This window comes from Oncorhynchus mykiss, chromosome 18 (genome assembly GCF_013265735.2).
Source record: "Oncorhynchus mykiss isolate Arlee chromosome 18, USDA_OmykA_1.1, whole genome shotgun sequence".
NCBI classification, from domain to species: Eukaryota; Metazoa; Chordata; class Actinopteri; order Salmoniformes; family Salmonidae; genus Oncorhynchus; species Oncorhynchus mykiss.
In genome coordinates, this window is record NC_048582.1 from 38207442 (window position 1) to 38223789 (window position 16348).

At 47.4% G+C, this 16348-nt stretch overlaps 1 protein-coding gene across 3 annotated transcripts in view; it reads left to right on the forward strand.

Annotated features, from left to right (window-relative positions):
• Positions 1-201: 201 nt before the first annotated feature.
• Positions 202-16348, forward strand: part of LOC110496159 (microtubule-actin cross-linking factor 1) — a 273689-nt gene continuing 257542 nt past the window's right edge. For 2 of the 3 annotated variants that reach the window (XM_036952697.1, XM_036952698.1), the window contains exons 1-2: positions 202-420; positions 9611-9866. In XM_036952697.1, coding sequence (XP_036808592.1) covers positions 9623-9866 — 244 coding nt within the window. In that variant the 5' untranslated portion in view covers positions 202-420; positions 9611-9622. Of the gene's footprint in view, positions 421-9610; positions 9867-16348 lie in introns of those variants that run through there. The other variant, XM_036952699.1, reaches the window with a different exon arrangement.

Sequence of the window (16348 nt, forward strand, 5' to 3'; positions counted from 1 at the left end):
AGCCCCAGATGACGTTGAAACACCGAAATTCATTTTTCTCCTCAATAAAAATCTCCAATAGCTATGGGTTAAATGTTAAACCTGTTAAATTGCCTACCCATTTATGAGGTCAGGAGAGAGAGGGAGAGCGAAAGTTGGCGGATGAGAGTGAGTGAGGGGGGGGGGGGGGGTGTTGAGACAGGAAAGAACGGGAGAAGGAAGGAGGGGAATAGACAGCCATTACCGAATCACGGTCGTGGTATTCATCTCTTCCTTGTCCCGGTTCGGTACAAACGGTTGAGTCGCAGCCCTGGTCAGACAGTCTGTATCTAAACGTGCGTCCGAAAGAGGAGAGAAGGTTGTCGTGAGGAGGGAGATAACACAGCATCCCTGTCTCTGTAATCCTATAGGATATTCGGACTCGGGAACCGCTATTCTCCGGTAAGGTTTCGGTGTCGCGCAACACAGCATGTGTAATCTGAATCATATTGACAGCCGTTTTAGATTGTGAAATACATATGATACAATACATGTATTATGGTTGGTTTTCTGTTGCATTTTAATTACCGATGTGGTAAAACTATTCCCATAGCCTGACGTCCAATATCTGTTCTTATTTGCGTAGTAATAAATCGATCTTAATGTAATTCATAAAATTACTGGTCTAATTCATCTATTAAGAATTGTTATTATTGTGGTTAGATAAAAACATGAGGTATCCCATATGCCTATCAAAATCGATTTTTTTTATCCAGGCTTGCTCCTGGTTTAGGTGCTTTGTGTTTGAAAATGAGAAATGAGAAGGGGTTGGAAGGGTTTCTACGTCCAACAGCCTGACAATGTTATTCTACTAATGAGAAAGACACAAAAGACACACGTAACAGACGGATGAACGTTATTAGCCCGTTCTGCAGGCATTGTGGACAAATAGCTCCAGTATGCTCCTTGACTTTGTTCCCCGCGACAATTCCAAATAGGACCGATGCTCAAATGCATACCTTTACCGCTACATATTAAAGCACTTGCTTCTCTTTTCCTTACAACAGACACCTCCTCTTCTACAGAGCATAACATTCCCAAGGCCTATTGTAATTTCGTTAAGTCCATAGCCATATGCAAGAGGTGGTTATTCAAGCTATTGTAATTTATGTTACAATAGCTTCGATTTCTGAATAGAAGTAGGTGTCCTTGATTACGATAATGTAATTAATTACAGGTGATAATACCATGGGGACCGTGCATCCATCGTAATACATCTCTAGAGCGGCATCAAGGAATGTTCTACATTTATAGTCTGTTTTTACACAAGCTGTCTATGTTCAGCCGTCCTCACACCAAAGGCTGTCTGGAAAATAGCAAAAATCTGTGCTACGGGTGAAAGCAAGTTTCAGAGGTCCCCCGTTGATTCACACACCAGATGGCTTTTCCTTTTGTGAGCAGCCTTGTGTTGATCATAAATCATAAGCTAACACGGTCAGTTTGTCTGTCTAGCCCACACTAGTCAAAGTAAATAAACAATCAAGTAGTCATCAATGTCCCATTTTAAACCAGAATGATATTTTTCTCCTTTTCCGTGAGACACTTCACACTTGTTGCCGAATATTATGTCTACTACTCTCACACCTTTTTTCAGCTGCAGTGCCCCCTCATTTAATTACATATTCAAGAATCAGGGAATTACCACCAAACTATATGGAATAAAATGTCACAGAGGTGGCACTGTTCTGTGTTGTATTTGCTGTAAAAAAAAAATTAAAAAAATGGAAGTAATGTCCGTCTGTATCTGCCTGCCTGCCTGTCTGTCTGTCTGTCTGTCTGTCTGTCTGTCTGTCTGTCTGTCTGTCTGTCTGTCTGTCTGTCTGTCTGTCTGTCTGTCTGTCTGTCTGTCTGTCTGTCTGTCTGTCTGTCTACTCGATCGCATCTGGCCATTTGCCTCTGAATTGCCTTGTTCCTCCCATGCACTATGTGTCTTGTCATGACAGGCAGGTACACCAGAGAGACATCATCATTACAGTCCAACAACATCATTATACTGGTAGCTACACAACATAACAGGCGGTGTGTGCAGAATGATAAGCCAACCAACCGAAAAGAGCTTCTGGATATCAGGACAGCGATTACTCACCTCGTTAAAGATAAATTATTTGTCCAGAATGACTCGGACGCAAAGGGTTGACTTCAGACACTGGACAAGGACCAAATCCACATCATTCGCATGAAGAAGAGACAGAGATATCGGGGACGTAGGTCGGGGTGCCTTGTAAGAATCCGACGACAAGTGGGTAATCCGCCTCTACCATCAGTCCTATTAGCCAACGTGCAATCATTGGATAACAAACTGGATGTTATCCGATCAAGCTTATCCTACCAACAGGACATTAAAAACGGCAATATCTTATGTTTCACCAAGTTGTGGCTGATCAACGACATGGAAAGCATACAGTTGGATGGGTTTTCCGTCGATCAGTAAGACAGAACAGCTGCCTCCGGTAAGACAAGGGGCAGCGGTCTGTGTCTATTTGTAAACAACAGGTGGTATACGAAATCTAATATGAACCTTTTGTAACTAGGGGGCAGTATTTTCATTTTTGGCTAAAAAAGTTCCCGTTTTAAACTGGATATTTTGTCACGACAAGATGCTCGACTATGCATATAATTTACAGCTTTGGATAGAAAACACTATAACGTTTCCAAAACTGCAAAGATATTGTCTGTGAGTGCAACAGAACTGATGTTACAGGCGAAACCCAGATAAAAATCCAATCAGGAAGTGCCCCATATTTTGAAAGCGCTGCATGCCAATGATTCCTTATATGGCTGTGAATGGGCTACGAATGAGCTTACGTTTTCTACGTATTCCTCAAGGTGTCTGCAGCATTGTGACGTCTTTTTACGCATTTATGTTGAAGAATAGCCGTAAGGGACCACATTGAGCAAGTGGTCACATGATGGCTCCCGCAGAAAATCTTGCGTAAAGTACTGAGGTAGCCATTATTCCAATCGCTTCTAATGAAAAACCAATTGTCCCGACGGATATATTATCGAATAGATATGTGAAAAACACTTTGAGGATTGATTCTAAACAACGTTTGCCATGTTTCTGTCAATATTATGGAGCTAATTTTGAAAAAAGTTTGGCGTTGTAGTGACTTCTCAGCCAAACATGAAGAACAAACGGAGCTATTTCGCCTACAAAAATGATCTTTTGGGGAAAAAAGGAACATTTGCTATCTAACTGGGAGTCTCCTGAGTGAAAACATCCAAAGTTCTTCAAAGGTAAATTATTTAATTTGATTGCTTTTCTTATTTTCGTGAAAATGTTGCCTGCTGCTAGCAGAGCCTAGCATAGCATTATGCCATGATAAACTTACACAAATGCTTGTCTAGCGTTGGCTGTAAAGCATATTTTGAAAATCTGAGATGACAGTGTGATTAACAAAAGGCTAAGCTGTGTCTCAATATATTTCATTTGTGATTTTCATGAATAGGAACATTTTCTAGGGATATTTATGTCCGCTGTGTTATGCTAATTCGTTTGAGGCGATGATTACGCTCCCGCATGCGGGATGGGTAGTATCAAGAAGTTTTAAGGAAGTCTCAAGGTTTTGCTCACCTGAGGTAGAGTATCTCATGATAAGCTGTAGACCACATTATTTTCCAAGAGTGTTTTCATCTATATTTTTTATAGCTGTCTATTTACCACCACAAACCGATGCTGGCACTAAGACAGCACTCAATGAGCTGTATAAGGCCATAAGCAAACAAGAAAATGCTCATCCAGAGGCGGCTCTCCTAGTGGCCAGGGACTTTAATGCAGGGAAACTTAAATCCATTTTACCTAATTTCTACCAGCGTGTTACATGTGAGCCCAGAAGGAAAAAAATCTCTAGACCACCTTTACTCCACACACAGAGACACGTAAAAAGCTCTCCCTCGCCCTCCATTTGGCAAATCTGACCTTAACTCTATCCTCATGATTCCTGCTTACAAGCAAAAACTAAAGCAGGAAGTACCAGTGACTCGCTCAATACGGAAGTGGTCAGATAACGCAGATGCTAAGCTACAGGACTGTTTTGCTAGCACAGACTGGAATATGTATTGGGATTCTTCCGATGGCATTGAGGAGTACACAACATCAGTCACTGGCTTCATCAATAAGTGCATCGATGACGTTGTCCCCGCAGTGACCGTAGGTACATACCCCAACCAGAAGCCATGGATTACAGGCTACATCCGCACTGAGCTAAAGGGTAGAGCTGCTGTTTTCAAGGAGCGGGACTCTAACCCGGAAGCTTATAAGAAATCTCGCTATGCCTTCCAACGAACCATCAAACAGGCAAAGCGTCAATACAGGACTAAGATTGAATCCTACTACACCAGTTCTGACGCTCATCAGATGTGGCAGGACTTGCAAACTATTACAGACTACAAAGGGAAGCACAGCCACGAGCTGCCCAGTGACACAAGCTTACCAGATGAGCTAAATTACTTCTATGCTCGCTTCGAGGCAAGAAACACTGAAGCATGCATGAGACCATCAGCCGTTCTGGACGACTGTGTGATCATGCTCTCCGATGCGAGTAAGACCATTAAACAGGTCAACATTCACAAGGCCGCAGAGCCAGACGGATTACCAGGACGTGTACTCCGAGCTAGCGCTGACCAACTGACAAGTGTCTTCACTGACATTTTCAACCTGTCCCGACTGAGTCTGTAATACCAACATGTTTCAAGCAGACCACCATAGTCCTTGTGCCCAAGAACACCAAGGTAACCTGCTTAAATGACTACCGACCCATAGCACTCACGTCTGTAGCCATGAAGTGCTTTGAAAGGCTGGCCATGGCTCACATCAACACCATTATCTCAGAAACCCTAGACCCAGTCTAATTTGCATACTGCCCCAACAGATCCACAGATTATGCAATCTCTATTGCGCTCCACACTGCCCTTTCCCACCTGGACAAAAGGAACACCTATTTGAGAATGCTAATCATTGACTACAGCTCAATGTTCAACACCATAGTGCCCTCAAAGATCATCACTAAGCTAAGAACCCTGGGACTAAACACCTCTCTCTGCAACTGGATCCTGGACATCCTGACGGTCCGCCCCCAGGTGGTAAGGGTAGGTAACAACACATCTGCCACGCTGATCCTCAACACGTGGGCCCCTCAGGGGTGCATGCTCAGTACCCTCCTCTACTCCCAGTTCACCCATGACTGTATGGCAAGCACGACTCCAACACCACCATTAAGTTTCACGATGGTACAATAGTGGTAGGGCTGATCACCGACAACGATGAGACTGCCTACAGGGAGGAGGTCAGAGACCTGGCAGTGTGGTGCCAGCATAACAACCTCTCCCTCAACGTGATCAAGACAAATGAGATGATCGTGGACTACAGGAAAAGGAGGGCCGAGCACGCCCCCATTCTTATTGACGGGGCTGTAGTGGAGCAGGTTGAGCGCTTCAAATTCCTTGGTGTCCGCATCACCAAAGAACTCTCATGGTCCAAACACACCAAGACAGTCGTGAAGAGGGGACAACAACGCCTATTCCCCCTCAGGATACTGAAAAGATTTGGCATGGGTATTCAGATCCTCAAAAAGTTCTACAGCTGCACTGTCGAGAGCGTTACATCACCTCTTGGTATGTCAGCTGCTCAAGGCCCTAACAATTGCCAAAGACTCCAGCCACCCTAGTCATAGACTGTTCTCTCTGCTACCGCACTGCATGCAGTACCTGAGCGCCAAGTCTAGGTCCAAAAGGCTTCTTAACAGTTTCTACCCCCAATTCATAAGACACCTAAACAGCTCATCAAATGGCTACCTGGAATATTTGCATTGACCCCCCCCCACCCACATTTTTACGCTGCTGCTACTCTCTGTTTATTATCTATACATAGTTTCTTTACTTACATGTACTGTACATATTACCTCAATTACCTGGACTAACCTGTGCCCCCGCACATTGACTCTGTACCGGTACCCCCTGTATATAGTCTCCACATTGACTCTGTACCGGTACCTTCTGTATATATCCTCCACATTGACTCTGTACCGGTACCCCCTGTATATAGTCTCCACATTGACTCTGTACCGGTACCCCCTGAATATATCCTCCACATTGACTCTGTACCGGTACCCCCTGAATATATCCTCCACATTGACTCTGTACCGGTACCCCCTGTATATATCCTCCACATTGACTCTGTACCGGTACCCCCTGTATATAACCTCCACATTGACTCTGTACCGGTACCCCCTGTATATATCCTCCACATTGACTCTGTACCGGTACCCCCTGTATATAGCCTCCACATTGACTCTGTACCGGTACCCCCTGTATATATCCTCCACATTGACTCTGTACCGGTACCCCCTGTAAATAGCCTCCACATTGACTCTGTACCGGTACCCCCTGTATATATCCTCCACATTGACTCTGTACCGGTACCCCCTGTATATAGCCTCCACATTGACTCTGTACCGGTACCCCCTGTATATAGCCTCCACATTGACTCTGTACCGGTACCCCCTGTATATAGCCTCCACATTGACTCTGTACCGGTACCCCCTGTATATATCCTCCACATTGACTCTGTACCGGTACCCCCTGTATATAGCCTCGTTGCTGTTATTTTATTGTTGCTCTTTAATTGTTTGTTATTTTTCTATTTTCTCATTTGTTTTAATCTTTTTTTCTTCTTTAGTTTATGTGAGTATACACAGTTGAAGTCGGAAGTTTTCATACACCTTAGCAAAATACATTTAAACTCAGTTTTAGTGTATGTAAACTTCTGACCCAGTGGAATTGTGATACAGTGAATTCTAAGTGAAATAATCTGTCTGTAAACAATTTTTGGAAAAATTACTTGTCATGATTAGATGTTCTAACCGACTTGCCAAAACTATAGTTTGTAAATTATACATTTGTGGAGTGGTTGAAAAACAAGTTTAAATGACTCCAACCTTAGTGTATGTAAACTTCCGACTTCAACTGTACTTTCTTGACACTTATTTTTCTTAAAACTGCATTGTTGGTTAAGGGCTTGTACGTAAGCATTTCACTGTGAGGTCTACACCTGTTGTATTCGGCACAAGTGATTTGATTTGACATACACGCACATATGCGCAGTGCAGGTTGACGTTTATTGTCTTGAGTCTTGTCCTAGTGGCAGAAATGAGCAATTTCCCCTTAGATAGGTCAGCTGCAAAGTCAAAATTGGCTATATTGTAAACATTTATTTAAAAAATATTTACCTCTTTGGTCTTAATTTAAGGTTAGGGTTACGCATCAGGGTTGGCAGTGTGGTTAACATTTGGGTTAAGGTTAGGTAAAAAATCAGATTTTCTGACTTTGTGGCTGTGCTAGCTAGTGACCACTTTGCAGCGCTGCCTCCAGAACAAGAAAAAAAATGCTAACCTGCATATTGAGTACACAAACGCCCTCTCTCCTTTCTCCCTCTCTCTCACTCCCATGTTCATTTCCCTCAGACAGTCAACTCCAGCAGCACCTCAATGGCAGTGACTTATGACAGTGGCTTTCTGTATCGGAGCATATCTGGATCGCCAGTGAGTCGGGGTTGAGAGTCTAGTCAGTGTTACTCATAGCTGGAGGCCTATATCTATGAGGATCGCTCAACTGTCTCCAAGATCATTCATACATGTACACAAAACCATGTGGATTATATGCCTTTATGCCTAGGTAACCCTACTATCTGTTCAACTATCAATGAGGCTTCAACAGCTGTTCATCGGTAAGTCGGTCCATAGACTATGAAGGAATGCTGTTTTGGAATCACTCTGTCTCAGCTGTGGATGGGAACACCCTGTATCCATGGCCATGCAAACCCGGAAGCCTCGTTACATCTTATAAATCAACCCAGTCAACTGTTCTGCGTCCTTCATGGTGCAACTCCAACAGCTGTTGTCGGGGGGAGAGTGGGAGAGAGAGGGAAGAGGACTGAGACTGAGACAGAGTGAGGGGGAGAGGAAAGAGAACTGAGACGGAAAGGGAGGAGAAAGAGGGAAGAAGACTGAAAGATCGAGAGAGAGGGAAGAGGACTGTGACAGAGAGGGAGAGAAAGGAGGGGGCTGTTTTGGAGAGGTAATTATTTAATAATTAAGATTTTTTTCAGACTTTTCAGCCTTTTCTTTCAAAAGCTGTCTTCCTTTCACGCGATGCCACATGAAGGCATAATGACACAGAGTGGCTTTGAATCCCCCATTCTGTCTCTATTTATACACCACCGGCTCCGGTCGCCTCAGAACCAACACTCTGTCAGGCAGCAGCAGGGAAACTGAGTGATCCAACGGCACGCTGAGGATGCTGGGAAGGGACATGCTGGAGGAAGTGGGGCAGGCATTCTGCCCAGGGCTAGACTAGTACAAGGAAATTCGCCACAGTTACCACAGATGGAAATAGTAGTTAGCTTGTTTGCCTTACGACTCACATATCAATGAAATATTTACACTACCTAACCACTGCTACAGTAGTAAGGGAGTTTGTATAAAATTATGGATAGAAAGCCAAAACTCTTTCAAAAAAAATACTCTTCCTTATTTAGATAAAAATGGAAAACCGTGGTGATTTTGTGGTCAACTAGGACCCTCATGAGACGTAAAACTGCAAAGGTCTGGTCTGAAAAATAGCTGAATAAAACCAGAATCAAATCGTGTCAGTCATTTAGCATGACTGGGTCAGCCTTTAGACAGTAAAACCCATTCAAAGTCCCCAGACACCACTGTGCTGAGGTCAGTGGTATTGATCCCCAATATGATGGACAGAGCCCGAGTCCATGCTCCCGTGGGTCCCATCCACATGCAGCTGATCACAGAAGAACTCAATGCTCCTCAGCTCCTCTCTCTGCATGACTCGAGTAGAGAATCCAGTATCGACCAGGACCCAGACTGTATTAATATAATCTGGAGCGAGGGTATTCGATCAACCTGTCCCTTGGTCTTTCCACATCATTACTTCAGTGACTCAGCAGTTGAACCATCTTCATCATGACCCCAAGATGCACCTGTCAATCATCTATTATGAATGTAGATTAATGGAAGTCATACTGCTCTTGTTTGTTGCCAAAGTTGCTTGAAAGATGCTCAATTGTCCTGATTTCGTCCTTTTCCTGTCCTTCTCCATTGACTATTGATTGAAGTGTGGTGTGGTTTCACAACCGCCCCAGTGATGCTGTGATGTCTAGCCATCCTCTTTGCCTTTATGTCAATCATCTTCATCTTGGAAGTTGAGTAATGGTTTTCTGCTGTCATATTACTTTGAACTCGTCCAACTCATTGAGCATCATTGAGACCTGGCAGTTTTGTTAACCTAATTCTTCCTCCATCCTCCTCCCTATTGTCGTCACCATTAGTTTACCACATTGTGTTGTAACCAAGGTGACTTAAACTAATTACAAGAAGCCTTGCATTATTCGTAAACTATGCCAGATTACACTGTGGATGATGAATTACACAGCATTGCCTATCTCTCATACTTCCTTTCTTTTCTCTGTCCTCCCTTTCCCCCCCCCCCCCCTTTGCCCTGCTGTTATTTCTACCACCTCCCCCACACTCTTCCCCATCTCTTCTCCTCCTCTTTTACTCCATTCCCTCTTTTCTTCCAGCCCTCCGGCGTGATGGAGTCCTCGGACGAGGAGACACTGAGCGAGCGCTCCTACGTTAGCGAGAGGAGCGAGCGGTCTTTGCGTAGCGAGCGCTCGGGGGGCTCCCTGTCCCCCTGCCCGTCCGGACTCCAAGGCCCCTCTGGGGACACCCTACCCTGGAACCGACCGTCCAGACACGAGAGAGGAGAAAGGAGAAAGAGGAAAACCCACAACTCTGTGCTGGACCCGGCCGAGAGGGCGGTGGTGCGTGTTGCAGGTAAGACATTTGGGAAGTATGTACTTCTACAAAACTCACCTGTAGAGGGTATACCTGCAGAGATGGGAACTGATAATGGTCCCCCTTCATTCGGGGATGACAGAAGGCAAATGTGTGGCAATGTTTTCCTTACAACGTCAAGCATTTTATTACACATTGGAATATTGTTAAGTCTAATGTAGAGCTATCTTTGTAATGATTGTGCTGTATGGGAGGGAGTGGCGAGGATGAGGCTACATCTCTCCACCCCTCTATACCCTTATGAATGTGGATGTGGGTTGGGAGTGCAAAAAAAACATATCATAGCAACACTCCAATTGGCAGCAACGAGGCATATATATTTTTAAACAGAGTGTACTGTACTTTTACTGAAGTGTTGTGATACTGCTACAAATACATCAGAGAAAATAATCTGTCAGGTTTATGGCTTGAGGATTTCAAAAAATGTTTCATCGGTGAACTTGCCATTGTTCCAGCTTGGGTTTTGTAAGGGAGATAAGTGTTTGTGACAGAAGGAGCGACTCAAGATATAGTGGAAAAGGAATGGTTATGTATCCCACTTTTCTTTCCTCAGGCATGCAAGCTGCTCTTCGCCTGCTATTTCTGTTACTTTCATTACTCTTTACAAACACAATCAGCGTCCCACCCATCAGCGACTTAAATTCAACGTCTATTCCACATTGGTTCAATGCCATTTCATTGAAATTACTTGGAAACAACGTTCATTCAACCAGTGTGTGCTCAGTGGGGTTGTTGTGCACTAAATAGAGATGTATACAAAGAAATGGATTGATGTGGTGTGTAACAGAAGCTCCTGATAACTGTTGTGAATCGTGCAGATATCCAGACTGAGCCATCGAAAATAATACATTTAAATTGGGACTGGTGAACTGCAATCCATTCAAACAAAACATTTTAAAGTGTATCAAATCAAATGTATTTATAAAGCCCTTCGTACATCAGCTGATATCTCAAAGTGCTGTACAGAAACCCAGCCTAAAACCCCAAACAGCAAGCAATGCAGGTGTAGAAGCACGGTGGCTGGGAAAAACTCCCTAGAAAGGCCAAAACCTAGGAAGAAACCTAGAGAGGAACTAGGCTATGAGGGGTGGCCAGTCCTCTCCTGGCTGTGCCGGGTGGAGATTATAAACAGAACATGGCCAAGATGTTCAAATGTTCATAAATGACCAGCATGGTCAAATAATAATAATCACAGGCAGAACAGTTGAAACTGGAGCAGCAGCATGGCCAGGTGGACTGGGGACAGCAAGGAGTCATCATGCCAGGTAGTCCTGAGGCATGGTCCTAGGGCTCAGGTCCTCTGAGAGAGAGAAAGAAAGAGAGAAAGAGAGAATTAGAGACATACTTAAATTCACAGGACACCGGATAAGACAGGAGAAGTACTCCAGATATAACAAACTGACCCTAGCCCCCCGACACATAAACTACTGCAGCATAAATACTGGAGGCTGAGAAAGGAGGGGTCAGGAGACACTGTGGCCCCATCCGATGATACCTCCGGACAGGGCCAAACAGGAAGGATATAACCCCACCCACTTTGCCATGTTAAGTTTTAAAAACAGGTTTAATACTTAAACATTTTGCACTTATGTGAACTTATCAGAATTCAACTGTATATACTAACCCGTGTGGGGGAGAGAGGAGGCACTCCACCAATTCCTGGTCAGAGTGTCACGTTCTGACCATCGTTCGTGTGTGTTTTCCTTGTTTTAGTGTTGGTCAGGACGTGAACTGGGTGGGCATTCTATGTTGGATGTCTTGTTTGTCTATTTCTATGTCCGGCCTGATATGGTTCTCAATCAGAGGCAGGTGTTAGTCATTGTCTCTGATTGGGAACCATATTTAGGTAGCCTGGGTTTCACTGTGTGTTTGTGGGTGATTGTCCTTAGTGTTAGTTTGCACCAGTTTAGGCTGTTTCGGTTTTCATTACGTTTATTATTTTGCACTGTTTGTATTTGGATTCATGTTGCTATAGTCACAATAAACATGGATCGCAATCTACACGCCGCATTTTGGTCCGACTCTCCTTCACACCTAGAAGACCGTTACAGAATCACCCACCACAACAGGACCAAGCGGTGTGGTAATGGGCAAAGGAAAAAGCAGCAGCAGGAGCAGCGCGAGGAGGTATGGACATGGGAGGACGAATTAGACGGTAAAGGACCTTGGGCTCAGCCAGGAGAGTATCGCCGCCCCAAGGAAGAACGGGAGGCGGCGAAAGCGGAGAGGCGTTGGTACGAGGAGGCAGCGCGGCGTCGTGGATGGAAGCCCGGGAGTCAGCCCCAAAAATTTCTTGGGGGGGGGCTAACAGGGAGTATGGCTACGCCAGGTAGGAGACCTGAGCCAACTTCCTGTGGTTACCGGGGGGCTAGAGAGACCGGGCAGGCACCGTGTTATGCTGTGGAGCGCACGGTGTCCCCAGTGCGGGTGCACAGCCCGGTGCGGTACATTCCAGCTCCGCGTATCGGCCGGGCTAGAGTGGGCATCGAGCCAAGTGCCATGAAGCCGGCTCTACGCATCTGGTCTCCAGTGCGTCTCCTTGGGCCGGCTTACATGGCACCAGCCTTGCGCACGGTGTCCCCGGTTCGCCTGCATAGCCCAGTGCGGGCTATTCCACCTCGCCGCACTGGCAGGGCGACCGGGACCATTCAACCGGGTAAGGTTGGACAGGCTCGGTGCTCAAGAGCTCCAGTGCGCCTGCACGGCCCGGTCTATCCGTCACCACCTCCACACCCCAGCCCTCCGGTGGCAGCTCCCCGTACCAGGCTGTCTCTCCGGCCCATCCGTCCAGAGCCTTCCTCCTCTCCAGCGCTGCCGGAGCCTCCCGCCTGTCCGGCGCCTCTGCCGGAGCCTCCCGCCTGTCCGGCGCCTCTGCCGGAGCCTCCCGCCTGTCCGGCGCCTCTGCCGGAGCCTCCCGCCTGTCCGGCGCCTCTGCCGGAGCCTCCCGCCTGTCCGGCGCCTCTGCCGGAGCCTCCCGCCTGTCCGGCGCCTCTGCCGGAGCCTCCCGCCTGTCCGGCGCCTCTGCCGGAGCTTCCCGTCTGCCCGGCGCCTCTGCCGGAGCTTCCCGTCTGCCCGGCGCCTCTGCCGGAGCTTCCCGTCTGCCCGGCGCCATCGGAGCTTCCCGTCTGCCCAACGCCGCCAGTGCCGCCCGTCTGCCCAGCGCCGCCAGTGCCGCCCGTCTGCCCAGCGCCGCCAGTGCCGCCCGTCTGCCCAGCGCCGCCAGTGCCGCCCGTCTGCCCAGCGCCGCCAGCGCCGCCCGTCTGCCCAGCGCCGCCAGCGCCGCCCGTCTGCCAGGAGCCGCCAGCGCCGCCCGTCTGCCAGGGGCCGCCAGTGCCGCCAGTCAGCCAGGGGCCGCCAGTGCCGCCAGTCAGCCAGGGGCCGCCAGTGCCGCCAGTCAGCCAGGGGCCGCCAGTGCCGCCAGTCAGCCAGGGGCCGCCAGTGCCGTCAGTCAGCCCAGCGCCAGCGCCGCCAGTCAACCAGGGGCCGCCAGAGCTGCCAGTCTGCAAGGAGCTACCAGTCTGCAAGGAGCCGCCAGAGCTGCCTGTCTGCAGGATGCCGCCAAAGCTGCTAGTCTGCAAGGAGCCGCCAGAGCTGCTAGTCTGCAAGGAGCCGCCAGAGCTGCCAGTTAGCATGGAGCAGCCAGGGCCGCCAGTCAGCATGGAGCAGCCAGGGCCGCCAGTCAGCATGGAGCAGCCAGGGCCGCCAGTCAGCATGGAGCAGCCAGGGCCGCCAGTCAGCATGGAGCAGCCAGGGCCGCCAGTCAGCATGGAGCAGCCAGGGCCGCCAGTCAGCATGGAGCAGCCAGTGCTGCCAGTCAGCATGGAGCAGCCAGATCTGCCAGTCGACCAGACTCTTCCAGATCTGCCAGTCGACCAGACTCTTCCAGATCTGCCAGTCGACCAGACTCTTCCAGATCTGCCAGTCGACCAGACTCTTCCAGATCTGCCAGTCGACCAGACTCTTCCAGATCTGCCAGTCGACCAGACTCTTCCAGATCTGCCAGTCGACCAGACTCTTCCAGATCTGCCAGTCGACCAGACTCTTCCAGATCTGCCAGTCGACCAGACTCTTCCAGATCTGCCAGTCGACCAGACTCTTCCAGATCTGCCAGTCGACCAGACTCTTCCAGATCTGCCAGTCGACCAGACTCTTCCAGATCTGCCAGTCGACCAGACTCTTCCAGATCTGCCAGTCGATCAGACTCTTCCAGATCTGCCAGTCGACCAGACTCTTCCAGATCTGCCAGTCGGCCAGGATCTTCCAGATCTGCCAGTCGGCCAGGATCTGCCAGAACCGCCAGCCGGCCAGGATCTGCCAGAACCGCCAGCCAGCCAGGATCTGCCGGATCTAACTACCTGCCTGAGCTTCCTCTCAGTGCTGTGCTACCCATCAGTCCCGAGCTACTTCTGTCCCGAGCTGCCCCTCTGTCTCGAGCTGACCCTCTGTCCCGAGCTGTCATTAAGAAGGGTCACCTATCTAGGGACGCTAAGGAGGTGGACTAAAACTGTTATGGAGTGGGGTCCACGTCCAGCGCCAGAGCCGCCACCGCGGACAGATGCCCACCCACACCCTCCCCCATAGGTTTAAGTTGTGCGTCCGGAGTCCGCACCTTGGAGGGGGGGTACTGTCACGTTCTGACCATCGTTCGTGTGTGTTTTCCTTGTTTTAGTGTTGGTCAGGACGTGAACTGGGTGGGCATTCTATGTTGGATGTCTTGTTTGTCTATTTCTATGTCCGGCCTGATATGGTTCTCAATCAGAGGCAGGTGTTAGTCATTGTCTCTGATTGGGAACCATATTTAGGTAGCCTGGGTTTCACTGTGTGTTTGTGGGTGATTGTCCTTAGTGTTAGTTTGCACCAGTTTAGGCTGTTTCGGTTTTCATTACGTTTATTATTTTGCACTGTTTGTATTTGGATTCATGTTGCTATAGTCACAATAAACATGGATCGCAATCTACACGCCGCATTTTGGTCCGACTCTCCTTCACACCTAGAAGACCGTTACACAGAGGTCAAGAGAAATGAGTGTGAGAGAAACTAAATTGTCATGCTAAAACTACAAACAGGTCTTTTTTTGGTTGCCTGTTTACTTGAAGCGATTGTGACACAAGTCTTCTTTTTTTAACCCTTTTTTCTCTGTTGAACCCGTGTTTTTGAGGTTTTGACCGTACTGGTCATTTGACCGTCATTTGACCGTCTCCTCTTTTGAAGAGCTGGAATTCACAGCTGTCCTGATGTGTTGTGGTGCCAGCCTTCCAGGGTTTGGGCTGTGTGTGTGTGTGCGTGCGTACGAGAGTGTGTGTGTGTGAGTGGGCTGTGTCTGTCTTACTGTTGTAATTTGAGAGAGATTTTTTTGTATCAGTGTTGACAGTGGAACACGCTATTGGCAACAAAAGGTGTTGTGTGGTGTCGTTTTTATTCAATATTTCATATTGGTTTTCATTTTGGATGCAATTGAGGATGAAGGATGAGGATGAAGTGAGAATCAATATTAAGTAGTATGAAAGCAAGTGTGACTGTTTATATTAGCATGTCTGGTCATTTTATAATATAATATATTTAGATGAAATGTAATTCATTTGACCAAATTAAGCTGAGGAGCATCTGCATGTTACATGGAACAAAGGCTACATTTGTCTCATGAATTGGAACGTTCTTTTCAAAACAGTTCAAAAACAGTTCAAAAATGTCCTGCTATTGTGCATTATTTATCAAATTATTTTCAAGTAACTGTCTTGACTTGAGGGATTTGGATATTTGCTGATTTGTATAGCCTATGTGTAAACGTGCATGTGTAATGAGTGTGTGCGAATGTCGGTTGGAGGCAGAGTGAATGCGTTGGGGGAAATGACATAAGGTGCCTGCTTGGAACTGAGGTGTCTAGGCGACTGCCTGCCTGAGCTCTTGCTCAAACAATTTTCACCAGGCAGCTCAAAGGACAGCTTCTAGCCTGGCTCGTCCCCATTCCCATGTTGCCAAGGCGACCTGCATGCACACTCTCCCGGTCTCCCGGTTTCCATGGCTATGAAGGGAGCAGGAAAGACACTGGAAAAGTGAGAAAAAGGGGCCAAAATAAATAGTGAAACAGAGAGAGCGAGCATTTGAATTTGAATTGAAGTTGGACACGGAAGAAGGTCGAGTGAGGGATGTACCGAACCCAAAGAGGAATCCACATTTAAAATAAAAAAAAGAGAGAATGGACAGAGAGGAAGATGGAAGGAGGGCAGACAGGGAAAAGGGGGCAAGGCTCAAACGGGGAGGATGGGAGGAAGAGTAATGATGACATGTAAAAAGGAGAGAGAGTATATGTGGAGGGGAAACATAGAGAAAGAGACTGAGGGTGGATCTGAGCCATTTGGAATGGGAAAAGGGAACTGGAATGCCTCGCTATAAGTTAATTATGTCGGCTAGTTAAAACACACGTCAACAGAGGCCCTATACACACAACCTCAGAACACTCT